The 13,260-nt window shown below is 62.8% G+C and overlaps 2 protein-coding genes across 3 annotated transcripts; one reads left to right on the plus strand and one right to left on the minus strand.

Moving 5' to 3' along the window:
- Positions 1 to 856: 856 nt before the first annotated feature.
- BEST2 (bestrophin 2) lies at positions 857 to 5,068 on the plus strand. 2 transcript variants are annotated; one of them, XM_031614175.2, is made up of 9 exons: positions 857 to 1,008; positions 1,304 to 1,398; positions 1,595 to 1,828; positions 2,307 to 2,461; positions 2,549 to 2,626; positions 3,114 to 3,266; positions 3,339 to 3,419; positions 3,481 to 3,635; positions 4,089 to 5,068. In XM_031614175.2, exons 1-9 carry the CDS (start codon positions 857 to 859, stop codon positions 4,369 to 4,371), a joined length of 1,386 nt encoding a protein of 461 aa, XP_031470035.1. In that variant the 3' UTR covers positions 4,372 to 5,068. The 2 variants fall into 2 exon arrangements, with proteins under 2 accessions (XP_031470035.1, XP_089984905.1); XM_090128779.1 differs by having other exon boundaries at positions 3,351 to 3,419.
- HOOK2 (hook microtubule tethering protein 2) lies at positions 4,719 to 9,798 on the minus strand. The gene is made up of 19 exons (XM_031614173.2): positions 9,624 to 9,798; positions 9,152 to 9,237; positions 8,979 to 9,051; positions 8,382 to 8,432; positions 8,132 to 8,264; positions 7,960 to 8,027; positions 7,790 to 7,852; positions 7,523 to 7,603; positions 7,181 to 7,338; positions 6,965 to 7,105; positions 6,676 to 6,877; positions 6,284 to 6,394; positions 6,104 to 6,191; positions 5,825 to 5,894; positions 5,622 to 5,729; positions 5,478 to 5,526; positions 5,185 to 5,280; positions 5,021 to 5,092; positions 4,719 to 4,865 (listed from the first exon to the last, which is right to left on the minus strand). The coding sequence occupies exons 1-19, from the start codon at positions 9,663 to 9,665 to the stop codon at positions 4,719 to 4,721; spliced, it is 1,839 nt and encodes a 612-aa protein (XP_031470033.1). The 5' UTR covers positions 9,666 to 9,798.
- Positions 9,799 to 13,260: the final 3,462 nt, after the last annotated feature.

A 13,260-nucleotide genomic window follows, 5' to 3' on the forward strand; every position in this document is an offset into this window, starting at 1 on the left:
AATCAGGAGGGGGGCATGGGGGGTGGGGTGACGTCAACAACTGCTGGCTCCTGGCCCAAGGGACGCAGGGACCCTCATTAATCAGCACGGATTAACGAGGCACAGGGGGGTGTCCCTGTTGTCCTCATGTCCCCATCCCGCTGGGATCTGTCCCTGCGACCTCACAGAGTTGGCCACGGGGACAGGCGCTACCACCCCCACCCCCCTCCGGGGAGGGGACAGCCCACCCCCACCCCAGGGCAGGGCCAACCCCGCTGGCTGTGGTATTTAGGGCCCTGGGATGGGGACGTGGCCCCAGAGCAGTGGTGGCAGCCACTCCTGGCTCAGCTGTCCTGGGGTGAGTGGGGACACCGGGAGCGCAGGGACGGGGGGATATGGGGAGGCTGGGGGGGGCAACATGCTGGGGTGGCTTTGGGGTGCTCAGGTCCTAAAGTGTGTCCTTCAGGTGTTGTCATCCCTAGGATTTTGGTGTCCCCATTTTGCCATGGGGTTTGGTTCCCCCATGTCCTGTTTTCGTGTCCCCAAGGTTCCTCTGTCCCCAGATTTCAATGTCCCCAAGATTCTGCTGTCCCCTGGTTTTGACGTCCTCAAGATTCTGCTGTCCCCAGGTTTCAATGTCCCCACGGTTCTGCTGTCCACACTGCCCTCATTTAATGTCCCCAAGGTCGCCATCCCGAGGGCTTCACTGCCCACACGGTTTCAACCTCCCCATGACTCCCAAGTCCCCATTTTGGGATCTGGCCATCCCAAATTTCACTGTCCCCAAAGCTTCAGCATCCCTGGAGTGCCGCGTGGATGTCCCAAGGCTCACGGTGTCCCCTGGGGTCCCCGTGGTCCCCGTTCTGTCCCCAGGACAATGACGGTGACGTACACAGCACGGGTGGCCACTGCACGCTTTGGGGGCTTCTCACAGCTGCTGCTGCTGTGGCGTGGGAGCATCTATAAACTGCTGTACAGAGAAGTGCTGCTCTTCCTGGGGGCCTATCTGGGGCTGAGCATGGCCTACCGGTGGGATATGGGGACAGGGGGACATATGGGGACATGGGGATGTGGGGCTGAGCATGGCCTACGGGGAGGATATCGGGATATGGGGACATATGGGGACATGGGGACATTATGGGCATGGGAATGTGGGGCTGAGCAAGGCCTACTGGTGGGATATGGGGACACTATGGGGATGTGGGAACATGAGGCTGAGTGTGGCCTGCCAGTGGGACATGAGGATATGGGGACATCTGGGGGACATGGGAGGATATGGGGGGGCAGTGGTGCCACATTCATCTCCCCCCCACCCCCCCTTCAGGTTTCTGCTGTCGGAGCCACAGCGGCGCCTCTTTGAGAAGCTGGTTCTGTACTGTGACCGTTCTGCAGAGCTCATCCCTGTTGCCTTCGTGCTCGGTCAGAACCCCCCCAGTATTCCCAGTTCCCATTCCCAGTGCTCCCAGTCCCCCCCAGTGCTCCCAGCGCCCTATTCCCTCCCAGCACTCCATCACATCACCCCCACAACCCCCTTCCCAGCCTTCCTTCTCCCTCCCATTACTCCCAGCGTCCCATCCCTGTATTCCCAACGCCCACCCCCCATCCCCTCCCATAGGTTTCTACGTGGCGGTGGTGTTGGAGCGCTGGTGGGGGCAGTTCCGCAGCGTCCCGGCTCCGGACGGGTTGATGTTGGCTGTGGGATGCGGAGTGCACGGAGCGGATGCTCGGGGCCGTATCCTGCGCCGAACTTTGATGCGTTACGGCAGCCTGGCGGCTCTGTTGGTCCTCCGAGCCGTCAGCACGGCTGTCTATAAGAGATTCCCCACCACCGACCACCTCGTGGAGGCGGGTGAGGGGCAAAAGGGGGCGGGATTGTAGGGGTGGGATGGGGAGGAGTGATGTTATGGGGCGGCAGTTCCATGGGGGGGGGGGGGGCATCTTTTGGGGGTGGGGTCGTGGGGATGGGATATTGTGGGGATGGGGTGGGGGGGAGTGATGTAGGGGTGGCAGTGCCATAGGGGTGGCATCTTGGGGGTGGGATGGGGGGCAGCGATGTTACGGGGGTGACGTCATCATGGGGGTGATGTTATGGGGGTAGGATTGTGGAGAGGTGATATTGGGGGTCACCTGGGGAGGCAACATCTTGGGGGGGGGGGTGAGATTGTCATGGAGTGACATCGTCATAGGGGTGGCATCATGGGGGTGACATCATGGGAGTGACATCGCTGTGGTCGTCATCATGGAGAGGAAGACATCATGGGGGTGGTCTCGTTATGGGGGTGGTCTCGTTATGGGGGTGGTCTCATCACTGGGGTCTGTCCCTGTAGGATTTCTGACACGGGAGGAGCGGCGTCGGCTGGATGCGCTGCGCTCGCCCTACAACAAATTTTGGGTGCCCTGCGTGTGGTTTGGGGCGCTGGCGGGGCAGGCACGGCGCGAGGGGAGGGTACGTGATGACTGCACCCTAAAGCTGCTGATGGAGGTGAGACCCCCACACACACACCCGACCCCACAAAGGACCCCCCCTTCACCCCCACCCCAAACCTTCCGTTCTGTGTCTCCTTTTCAGGAGCTGAACCGATTTCGGGCCAACTGCAGCCTCCTCTTCCACTACGACTGGATCAGCGTCCCCCTGGTGTACACACAGGTGGGGATGTGGGGACATTGGGATGGGGATGGGGGCATGGGGACACAGGGATGGGGATGTGGAGGGTCACAGATAGGGGTATGGTGACACAGAGACGCGGGCAGGACCTGAGGTTGTCCCATGGAGGGATGAGGGGATGTGAGGACCTGGATGGGGATGGAGGGGCCACAAAGGGACACGGGGATGGGGAGGGACACGGATGGGGGTATGGGGACACAGCCAGAACCTAAGGTTGTCCCATGGAGTGATGAGGGGATGTGAGGACATGGATGGGGATGGAGGGACCACAAAGAGACACAAAAGGATGCAGGAATGGGGACACGGAGGGTCATGGATGGGGGTATGGGGATACACAGACACAGCCAGAACCTGAGGTTGTCCCATGGAGTGATGAGGGGATGTGAGGACCTGGATGGGGACGGAGGGGCCACAAAGGGGCGCAGGGATGGCAGTACGAGGTGTGATGTGGGCAGTGCTGACCCTGCAGGTGGTGACCATCGCAGTCTACGCCTTCTTTGCCACCTGTCTGATCGGGCGGCAGTTCCTGGACCCGGCCCAGGGCTACGCGGGCCACGAGCTGGACCTGGGGCTGCCTGTCTTCACCCTCCTGCAGTTCTTCTTCTACGTGGGGTGGCTTAAGGTGGGTGACAGCACGGGGGGGGGGTGACAGCATGGGGGGTGACAGCACAGCCATGGGTTGTCACTGCTGCAGGTGGCCGAGCAGCTCATCAACCCCTTTGGGGAGGACGACGACGACTTCGAGACCAACACACTCATCGACCGTAACTTCCAGGTATGGGCTGGGGGGCTTTGGGGGGGGTGTTGGGGGCAGATGGGGACGGCAGTGCCCGCAGGTGTCCATGCTGGCTGTGGATGAGCTCTATGGGGACGTCCCAACGCTGGAGAGGGATCGTTACTGGGACAGTGCCAGCCCCCGTGCACCCTACACGGCGGCCACCGCCGCCCAGCTGCGCCTGCCCAACTTCCGTGGGTCTGCCTTCGATGTGACGTGAGTGGGGTCCCCTCCCCCCAGCAACCCCACCTAAAGAATCCTTCACACTGACCCCCATCCAACCCACAGCCCCCAAAAGAAAGCTCAAGCCCACTCTGAGGAATCCCCACCCTGACCTCAAGATGAGAAACCCCATATTAAACCTCAACTCCTCCAGGACCCCCCCAAGAACCCCGAGATCACCTCCAAAATAAACCTCAGTGACCCCCTAGGACCCTGAACAGCCCCCCCAGGGATCCCAAGACCAGAGATCCCAAATAAACCTCCATCCCAACCCCAGACCCCAAAAGTAGAGACCACCCAATAAACCTTGAGCCCCCCCCCAGCACTCCATGGGAACCCCCCCACCTCAACACGGAGCCCAAAATCTCCTGCAGCCCCCACACCCCAGGCTGGGGGGGGTTCCCTGAAGGCTGCAGTGCATTTCAAGGTGCTCCCACCTCCCAACAGGTTGGCAAAGGAGGAGATGCAGTTTCAACCACTGGAGGATATCGGGGAGACCTCTGAGCCCCCCCCACACCCCCCTATGGCCACCTTCAGCTGCCACTTCTCCCTCCTACGCCACAAGAACAGTGCTGGCTGTGAAGGGGGGCACGGGGCTGAGCCCCCCCCAGGGGCACCCACTGAAGGAGATGGGGACAGCCTGGGGGGGGACACAGCTGTGCTGCTGGGAAGCGTCACAGGGGAGTCACCCCACAGCTGGGACCTGCGCCCCACAGATGAGATGGTGTAGGTGGGAGGGGCCCAAAATGCTGACCCCCCCCCTCCCCTCCCTCCTCCACCAAGCTGGGGCTCAACGTTATGAACTGCCAGGTAATCCCTTAAAAGAAATGAGCCCGAGAACTCTGAGCTCATGGCTTTATTGAAAAAGAGGTATTGGGGAGGGGGGTGGGGAGATCCCCTTCCCCGGGGGAGAAAGGGTACAAAAATAGAAGTGCTAAAAGCCCCCTCTGCCAAAGAGGGGCGCAGAGCCCCCCCCAAAGAGGAAGGGGGCAGATCAGTAGTGTCACAAATGGGTCCAGCCCAGCTTGGGTGAGGGGGCAGCCCCAAGTGACTCCCCCAAATGATGAGCCTGTGGGGTCAACGGTTGGGGGGGCGGCCGTGGGGGGGCCGTGCACGGCGAGCAGCCGTGGCCAAACGCTGCTGGGCCAGGAATGAGTGAGGGCCACTTCCGGGAGGGGTCCCCAGGGCCCCCTCCTCACGTGTCTGCTGCTGCAATGCCAAACCCTGAAGGGGGTGGGAGACATGAGATAAGTGTGGGAACGCCCCCACAATGTGTATTTGACCCTCCCAGGGGGGTATTCTTGCCCCCCACTCTCTGTATTTCCCCTCCACCCTCTCTATTTGCCCCCCATTGTCTCTACTTCCCCCCCCCTCCATACCATGTTGTACCACGCCGTGACCAACAGCCGCTCCTCGCGCTCCTGCTGCGCCCGGCTCCGCTCGTAGTCATTCTGGGTGGGCAACCATGAGGGTGGGTGAAGGGAGGGGGGGTGAGCAGAGTTCTGTCCCCCCCCAGTCCCCCCTCCCTGAGCCCCCCCCTCACCTCCAGGTGCCGGATTAGAGCATCCTTCTCCTGCAGTTGGTTCCTGAGGGCGCGCAGGACAGGAGCAGTGTGGGGGGACTCCAGCACCCGTGTGACCTTGGGGGGGGAAGGGGGGAGCAACAATGTCAGTCCCACCTATATAACCCCAATATAAGGCATTCCCAAAGAGGGGGGCAGCTCTGAATGCCCCCCCTCCACACCTAGAGACCTAGGGGGATAAAAGGGGGGCCCAAAGACACCCATCTCTTTTATCAACATGGGGGGAGGGTGACCCCCAGCCCCACTCTGCTCACCTCTTTGTTGGGGTCCCTTTGCAGCCCCGCTGCCCTCACAGCCTCCAACCTGTGGATATGGGGAAGGGAGGGGGGGGCCTCAAAGAGATGGGGACACGGGGAGGGGGGGCCCCCAATAAGGACTCCTCTCTGTTTCCCCCATACCTATCAATGTTGCGGAGCTGCTGCTGCAGCCGGTCCCGCTGCAGCCGTAGTGCTGCCTCCTGGGCCTGCAGCCGCTGGTTCTCCTGCTGCAGCCGTGCCACTGTCTCCCTGGGGGGTGGCAGGGGGGCAAAGGGTGGGGGGCAGGGGGTGGTAAGGGCAGGCAGGGCAGCTCTGAGGCTTGAGGACCCCCTCCAGGCACCCACCTGAGCTCAGCAGGGAGGATTTCAGCCGCCAGGTTTCCTGCTAGGGCGGCACTCCTATCCAGCACCGCATCTAAAGAGGAGAAATACAGGTTTAATTTGAGTGAGGGGGGACAACGTGGCACCCCCAGAAGGGTTCCTGGCATCGCTGTCACTGCCACTATGGCGGCAACACCCTCCAGAAGAAGGAACAGGCAGAAAAACGCCCACCCCCAGAAGAAAAATCCCAGTGACCCTTATGGGGTCTGTGCCCCCCCCCTCCTTCTTGGGACCCCCGCTCACCTGCCTGCTGCAAGCAGCTCTGCTGCACCTGAGCACAGCGCAGCTCCTCGTTGGCCTCGCGCAGAGCATCGCGCTCCTCCAGCAGCCGCTGAGGGGCGAAAGGAGGAAGAGGGATCAGCAGGAGATAAGAGGGAATGTGTGTGTGTCTGTGGGGAGGGGTCCTGGGGGGGGGGGTCTCACCTCCCTCTCCTGGCTCAGTGCCTCAAACCGCTCCTGCAGGCTGCGGCATTCCTTCTGCCAGCGCTCTGCCTGCAGGGCCGCCGCCGCCTGCTGCCCGCTCAGCTCCTCCACCTGTGGGTGGGGCTCGTCCTGACCACGCCCACAAAGCGCGGGCCCCGCCTACTTCTCACCTGGCCCCGCCTCTGCCGAGGCCACACCCCCAATCACACACAGATTAGCACCCCTGACTCCGCCCCCAGCCCTGTAGCCACGCCCCCAGACCCACAGCCATCCCTTCTTAGCTCTGCCCGAAGCCCCGCCCACTCTATTACTTCTCATTACATGTAGCCCCGCTCCTCCACAAGCCCCGCCCACCGCCGTAAGCCCCGCCCCTCTCCTCAAGCCCCGCCCACCTGCCGCCGTGCCGCCTCCAGCTGCGCCCTGCCCGCCTGCGCCCTGCCCAGCTGCAGTTGCAACGCGTTGGCCCGGCGCATCTGCCCGGCGTGTCGCTCCTCCAGCGCCCGCACCCAGCGCCGCAGAGCCCCGGCCGCCGCTGCCCGGCCCCGGTACGCCTCCACCGCCGCCTCCAGCCGTCCCGCACGGGCAGAGGACGCCCTACCGGGTGAGGAGAGGGACGCAGCAGGGCATCAGATTGGGGCACAGCAGTGCGCGGCACCCAAACGTCAGCCCATCCCCGTGCACCTGAGCGCGTCCATCTCATCCCGCAGCACCCGAGCCTCCCCAGCCAGGCTGCTGAGCTCCTCCGCCCGCGCCTGCAGCCCCCGCGCCTCCTGCTCCAAGCGGCTGCAGCGCGCCCGCAGCTCCTCCTTCCCGCTCTCCAACCTGCAGACGTCATAAAAATCGGTGTCCGGTGGGGTCCCTGTGGACCCCCCCCACGCCTGGCATCTGGAAACCCACCGGTAGTTTTCCTCCTGTAGCTCTTCCACCTGCGCCTGCAGCAGCTGCAGCTTCTTGGATGCAGCACCCGCAGCGTCAGCTTCCAGCTGGGCTTTCTCCTCCCGCAGCGCTCTGTTCTCCTCAGCCAGGCTGCCCTTCTCCTCCAGCAGCGCTGCCACCTGCCTCACATCAGCAGCATTCAGAGCGTGGGACCCCCAGGACCCCCTCCAAGCCGCACTCATAGGGCTTCTGCTCAACCCTCATACGAGACAGCAGAGAATCCAGCTTCTCATACCAGCCCTTTGGCTGTTCTATGCTCAACTCCAGAACAGAGGGGGGGGCTTCTCAGGCTTTAGGACCCACCTGCTGCTCCAGCTCCAGGCAGCGCTGCTGTGGCCCCACAGCATCCTCGGGTTCCTCACTTAGGAAGTAGTAGCGCCGTGACTGTGGGGGGAGGCAAAAAGGAGCTGTCAGTGCTGGGGGGGGTCATTTCGATATCCCAAAACTGCCTCCACCCCTCCCCCAAGTTCTGTCCTGAAAGCCACCAACCTGACCCATCCCCTTTGCAAGGTACTGTCCTATATCCATCCACCCCAAACCCCCCACATCTGCCCCCCCCAGCCCTCCCACCTGAGCATCAAAGCTCTCATACGTCTCCACCATCATCGCCTCCAGGGGTTCTTTATCCAAAAGCTGCAAACCAAATTATAAATAATCAGAGTTGAAGGGGGAGGGGGAGCACCCTCAGGGCATCCCCAACACCCCCAAACCCACCCTGAGCCCCCCTCCCAACCCCACACCTCCTGGATGGCTGTCATCACTCCATGCTGCACCGCCTCATCCAGGGTCATGATGCGTTGGATGTGCTCTGTGGTTTTTTTGGGGGGGGGCACGGATAGGTTATGAAGTGCAAGGGGAGGGGGGTGGGACATTTTGGGGTGTTCAGCACCCCCTCCCCCCCCCCACACACACCTTCCCTTCTCTCACAGCTGACAGCACAGCCCAGCACCAGTCGCACCAATTTGCCCAGTTGCTCTGGGTCGGCACATTGGGCTGCCAGGACCACATCAGGGATGTGATGCTCTGCCACCGCCTGGCCCAGCACCTGTGGGGGGAGGGGGGAGGTACAGATGGGTCAGACCCAAGGATGAGAGCCCCCCTCACCCCCTTCCCATCCCACCGGGGAACCCCCCACCCCAAAACCACAGCTTCCCACACTCACATCCTGCCAGTATTCCAGTACGCTCTGTAGCACCTTCTGCAAGTTGCTTGCCTGGTGGGCAAAAAAAAAAAAATGTTTCACCCCCCCTCCCAGGCACCCCCAAATGAGACCCTCACCCTCAAAACCCTTCCCCAGATTAAGTCCTCCAAAATACAATTCATGAGGTCCTTTAAAATAGCCCTCCCCAACACAACCTCCTCCGGCTGGGAGCCCCACAATTACCCTCCCCCAAACTATTAGTCCTATAATTAATTACCCCTTTCTCCTCCCTCCCCCCCCCCACACACAATACCCCAGGGTCCTATCATTTACCACCCCCTCCCACTAAATCAACTGGGGGTCCTATTTATAATAATTAACTCCCCCCAAAACAGTCAGAAACTCCATTATAAGCCCCCCCAAATTAACACCCCCATAATTAGATCTCCCCAATCAACAGACCCTCACTGCCCCCCTCAAACCCACCCTCCCACAGTTCCCTCCCCCAGCACCATCCTCACCCCCCCCCTCCCCTAGGTAGACCTAAGGTCCCTCCATGCCTTCTTCCGTCCCCCCCCATGCCATGCCCCCTTCCCCAAATAACATCCCCCCCTCCACCTTCAGCCTCCAGTTGTCCTCAGTGCCACTCTGGATGCGGCCCAGCCATGTCTCATTGAACCACAAGGAGTCGCTGGGAAAAGGGGGGGTGGGGGGAGGACACAAATTCAGACCCACCCCCCTTCCAGGGCGGAATGGCGTTGCCCCACTGTGCCCACCCCCCAGTTACTCACATGCAGTGCAGGACATGAGCCAGGGTCACCCCAGTGGTGAGGTCCTGGGGGGAGGTGCAGGGCGAGGGGGGGTCAAAGGTCTGCAGCTGTGGGGGGGGGCACATGGGAGGGTTGGCATCACACCCCCCCCAAAAAAAAGAAACCAAACCACCCCAGCATAGTTGGGAAACTTCATAATTGGGGGATCCCTTAATAATGGGGAACTAATTCCTCCCTCCCCCAAAATGGGGGTCCCAATGCCCCCCCCAAGGCTCAGTCCCCCCCTCCCCCCAAATAATACAGAGCCCAATCAGCACTGCTGGAAGGATCCAGGGCAAGGGGGGGCACAGGGAATAAAAGGGGGGGTCCATGTGCTGAGGGGGTCCCAAAGGAAGTCACAGAGCCCGGATAGCGGGAGGGTCAAAGGTCACCACGAGGGGTAACACAGCCCCGGGAAGGGGTCGTGGCGGGGGGAGTCTCGGCCCCCCCTTACCCAAGGGAGCAAAGGCCCGCAGCACTCCGACCCCGCCGCCATGGTGGCCGCCGGTCCGCCAGGGTCACCGAGCCGCGCCCAGAGCGGCCGCACCTGCAGACCACGCCCCCTTTGTGGGACCTTCTGGACCACTGAGGCGCTACCAGAGCGGCCCCACCTGCCGGCTCCGCCCACGCCTCCATCTTGGAAGAGGGCGTGGCCTCGTGAGGGGGGGGCTCAGCCCCGGCCGCCGCGCCTTTTCCCCCGCGGCACGGGATTGGCTGCGCCGCCCCGATGACGTCAGCGATGAACCCGGCGACTCGGGGTGCGTCACCACCGCGGTGGGGGAAGGGAGGGGAGGTGGTGTCACCATGGCAACGCAGCCCCCGGCACTTCCGGTTCCTGACGTTTGGGGCCTGGAGACCCCCAAGGGGGGGGAGGGGGGGGGGGCGGTGGTCCTGGGGGGCGGGTGGATCAGAGTCGGACCCCCCCCAGCATAATCCTGATGTTTCTCCCAGTAAGGCTGAAGGCCCCCCCCAGTACTCCCGATATATTGCTGCGGTGCTCCCAGTGCCCCCCCCCCCCATCACTGCGGTTCCATTGCTCCCCCCCCCCATATTTTTGCTGTCTCTGCCTCAGGGCATGCTGGGAATTCCTCCCCCCATCTCTCAGCCCCCCCCCCCCCCCCCCTCCCAGTCAGGCCCAGTTCCCCCACTTCCCTCCCAGCCTCACTCCCCCCGCCCCCCCCCCGCACCGAAAGCTGATGGCAGTTGAGGCCGTTGGGGCAGCTGGAGCTGACATAAAGTGAGAACTGTTGGGGGGAGGAGGAGGGAACAGAGCTCCGAGCCCCCCCGCGCCACCACCCTGGGAACCCCTTGACTCCCCCCATGGACCCCTCAGGCACAGCACCAGTGCCCTCAGCTTGGAGCCCCCTCACCCCTATGTGGTGTTTTCAGGAGGGGGGTCACGGCCAGGGCTGACTCAGGGCCTATTTATAGGGAAAGAGAAGTGGGGAGGGAAAATCAGGCGGGTCCAAAATCCCCTAAAATCCAGGCTTGGGGGGAAGGTGGGGGGGTGGAGCGATGGCCGCCCCCCTCCCTGGAAAGCCCCACTGTGCTATGGGGCCCCTATGGGAGATGCATTGTGGGGTGGTGCTGCCCAGCAGGCCAAGACACGTTGTTCGTTAACACACTGCTCGTTAATGTTCTCGTTAACACACATCCGTCCGTGCCCCACCCCAACGCTGGGACTCCCATCCCTGGGGGGGGGGGGGTCTGGGCTGGGTGAGGCTGTATGGATCCATGTGGATCCCATGAGGATCCCGTGTGGGTCTGGGGTATTTCCCATGCAGATTCTGGGTGGGCCCATGGGAATCCCACATAAATCTGTGTGGATTCCATGTGGTCCCATGCAGATCCCGTGTAGCTCCCATGCAGATCCCGTGTAGCTCCCATGTGGTCCCATGCAGATCCTGTGTAGCTCCCATGTACATCATATGTAGGTCCTTACGGAGCACATACATGTTGGTTCTGCATGGATTCTATGTGAAACCCGTGTAGCTCCCATGCAGATCCCATGTAGCTCCCGTGTACATCACATGTAGGTCCTTACGGAGCACATATATGTTGGTTCTCCATGGATCCCATGTCAACCCCATGTCTGTGCATGAAGATCCCATGTGGATCCCATGTACCAGAGTTGAGAGGACCCTGCAGCCCCCCCAGTTCTGCCCAACAAGCTCAGCCCCACGCGTGTCCCCTGCCCCCCCCACAGCGCTCACCCCATCCCCCCATAAGCCCCGCCCCTTTCCCACTCGGGGGCGTGACCAGACGTGTGGGCGTGTCTTCGCCCGCTAAATGGGCGTGGCCAGCGGGCTGCGCAGCCAATGGGACGCGCTTCCGCCCCGCGCGGGTATAAGGCGCGGCGACTGTGGGTTACAGGTTCGATTCCCGTCGCCGTCTTCTCGGTTCTGTGTTCGCCGTTCTGGTTCCGTGCGCGGTTCCGCTGCCGGTTCGGCCGCATGTGCGCGCGGATGGAGCCTCCGTTTTTCCGTTCTCCGCCTTCCCCGGCCGCTTTCTGCCGCCCGGAGCCCGATTACAGCATGCTGCCCGCGGGCTGGGCCCCCACGGAACCGTTCCGTGCGCTCAAACCGTGCACCGACGGCGGATTTTTCGGTGGCGGCGGCGGCACCGGAGGGGGGGGGACTTTTTTCTACCCCCCCACGGCGGAACGCGACTCTTTCCCCACGAGCTTCGCGCAGGCGCTGGATGAGCTGCACCACCCCGGACCCCCCAACGTCAGCCTCCCGGAGCCCCCCCAGGGGATGGCGGCACCGGGGGGGTCCTTTCAAGCGGTCCCCACAACGGAAGGATCACCGGAGCAGCCCCAAGCGGCGGAGTCTCCCGAAAGGCTTCAAGCGGAGAGACGGCGGCTGAGGAACCGGTTGGCGGCGAGTCGGTGCCGGCGGCGGAAGCTGGAGCGGATCGCTCGGTTGGAGCAGCGGGTGCGGGGATTGCGGGCGCAGAACGCCGCGTTGGCGGCGGCGGCTGCCGGGCTGCGCGCTCAGGTGCGGCGGTTGCGGGGCTCCGTGCGGGACCACGCGGGGTCGGGATGCCCGCTGCCGCACGGAGCCGCGCTCGGCTTCTAAAGGGAGGTGGGGGGGGGTCTTGCGGGGTGAGGGACCCCGCGGAGAGCACGGAAACCCCCCCATCAAATAGAGCCCCGGCGGCTCCTGATGAGACTATTTAGGGGTCTTCTAAGGGACCCCCCCGCACACAGCGGCTCCAGATGGCACTTGAGGGGGTGCTTCCACACGATGCGGACCCCGCCGCGCTGACGGCAACGGATGGGAGTTTTGAAGACCCCCCCCTCCTCCATGAGGCGCCCTTCGCATGGGAATTCTGGGGATGATGACCCCAAACTCCCCCCCCCGGCGGCGGCTCCGGTTGGCACTTACGGGGATTCCTCCGACGGCTCCAGATGGGACTTACAAGAACTCTCCTTTTCCCCTCCCCGGGGTCCTCCAGCGACTTCAGGGGACCTCTGCACTCGACGGCGGCTCTGGTGGGACGTTTTGGGACCCCCACCCGGGGACGAGCACAGAAGGGAGCTTGTAAGGATAGGAGGTGGGGGCTTTAAATGTGCCCCCCCTCGCCAAAAAGACCGACCAGAAGGGACCTGCGGGACCAGGGCCCCTTCCCCCGGGGCTGGGACAACCTCAAAGGGGGCCTGGAGCCCCCCCACTCTCCAACGGGGCGAAGAAGCCCTATAATTCCCGGACGCATTTTATTGTTATATATATTTTTTTTGTACGTTTGTACGGATTAATTTAATAACTATAAGAATTGAGTTAATTGTGCTGTGCTGAATGCTTATGAGGGTGGTGGGTGGGTTTACTCCCCCCCGGTCTCCTTCCTGGAACCCCCAGACTCCATTCCTTGAGATTCCCCCCCCCAACCCCGCGTAATGACGTCAGCGGAAGGGGGCGGGGCCGGGGCTTTCCCCACTGACGCAGCCATGCCCATATATGGACAGGCGGGGGGCCGTTCCGGGAACCCCTCCCCCTCTTCCCAGTGCTGCCCGGCACCGCCCGCCCCATGGGGGGACACTTCCCGGCTGGGGGGGGAGGGGGGGCTTCCGGAGTCTAGGGGTGTTTTGG

The sequence above is a fragment of the Phasianus colchicus genome, chromosome 34, assembly GCF_987193195.1.
Source record: "Phasianus colchicus chromosome 34, bPhaCol1.hap1.1, whole genome shotgun sequence".
Lineage (NCBI taxonomy): Eukaryota > Metazoa > Chordata > Aves > Galliformes > Phasianidae > Phasianus > Phasianus colchicus.

What these genes read in the sequence shown, in the direction of transcription:
- BEST2 (XM_031614175.2), top strand. Translation starts at nt 857, where the DNA reads ATGACGGTGACGTACACAGCACGGGTGGCCACTGCACGCTTTGGGGGC. An exon ending in CGACCACCTCGTGGAGGCGG is followed by an intron (nt 1,829 to 2,306) that starts GTGAGGGGCAAA and finishes CTGTCCCTGTAG; the next exon opens with GATTTCTGACACGGGAGGAG. An exon ending in CCCTAAAGCTGCTGATGGAG is followed by an intron (nt 2,462 to 2,548) that starts GTGAGACCCCCA and finishes TCTCCTTTTCAG; the next exon opens with GAGCTGAACCGATTTCGGGC.
- HOOK2 (XM_031614173.2), bottom strand. Translation starts at nt 9,665, where the DNA reads ATGGCGGCGGGGTCGGAGTGCTGCGGGCCTTTGCTCCCTTGG. An exon ending in ATGAGAGCTTTGATGCTCAG is followed by an intron (nt 7,604 to 7,789) that starts GTGGGAGGGCTG and finishes CTCCCCCCACAG; the next exon opens with TCACGGCGCTACTACTTCCT. An exon ending in CACTGAGCCAGGAGAGGGAG is followed by an intron (nt 6,192 to 6,283) that starts GTGAGACCCCCC and finishes TTCGCCCCTCAG; the next exon opens with CGGCTGCTGGAGGAGCGCGA.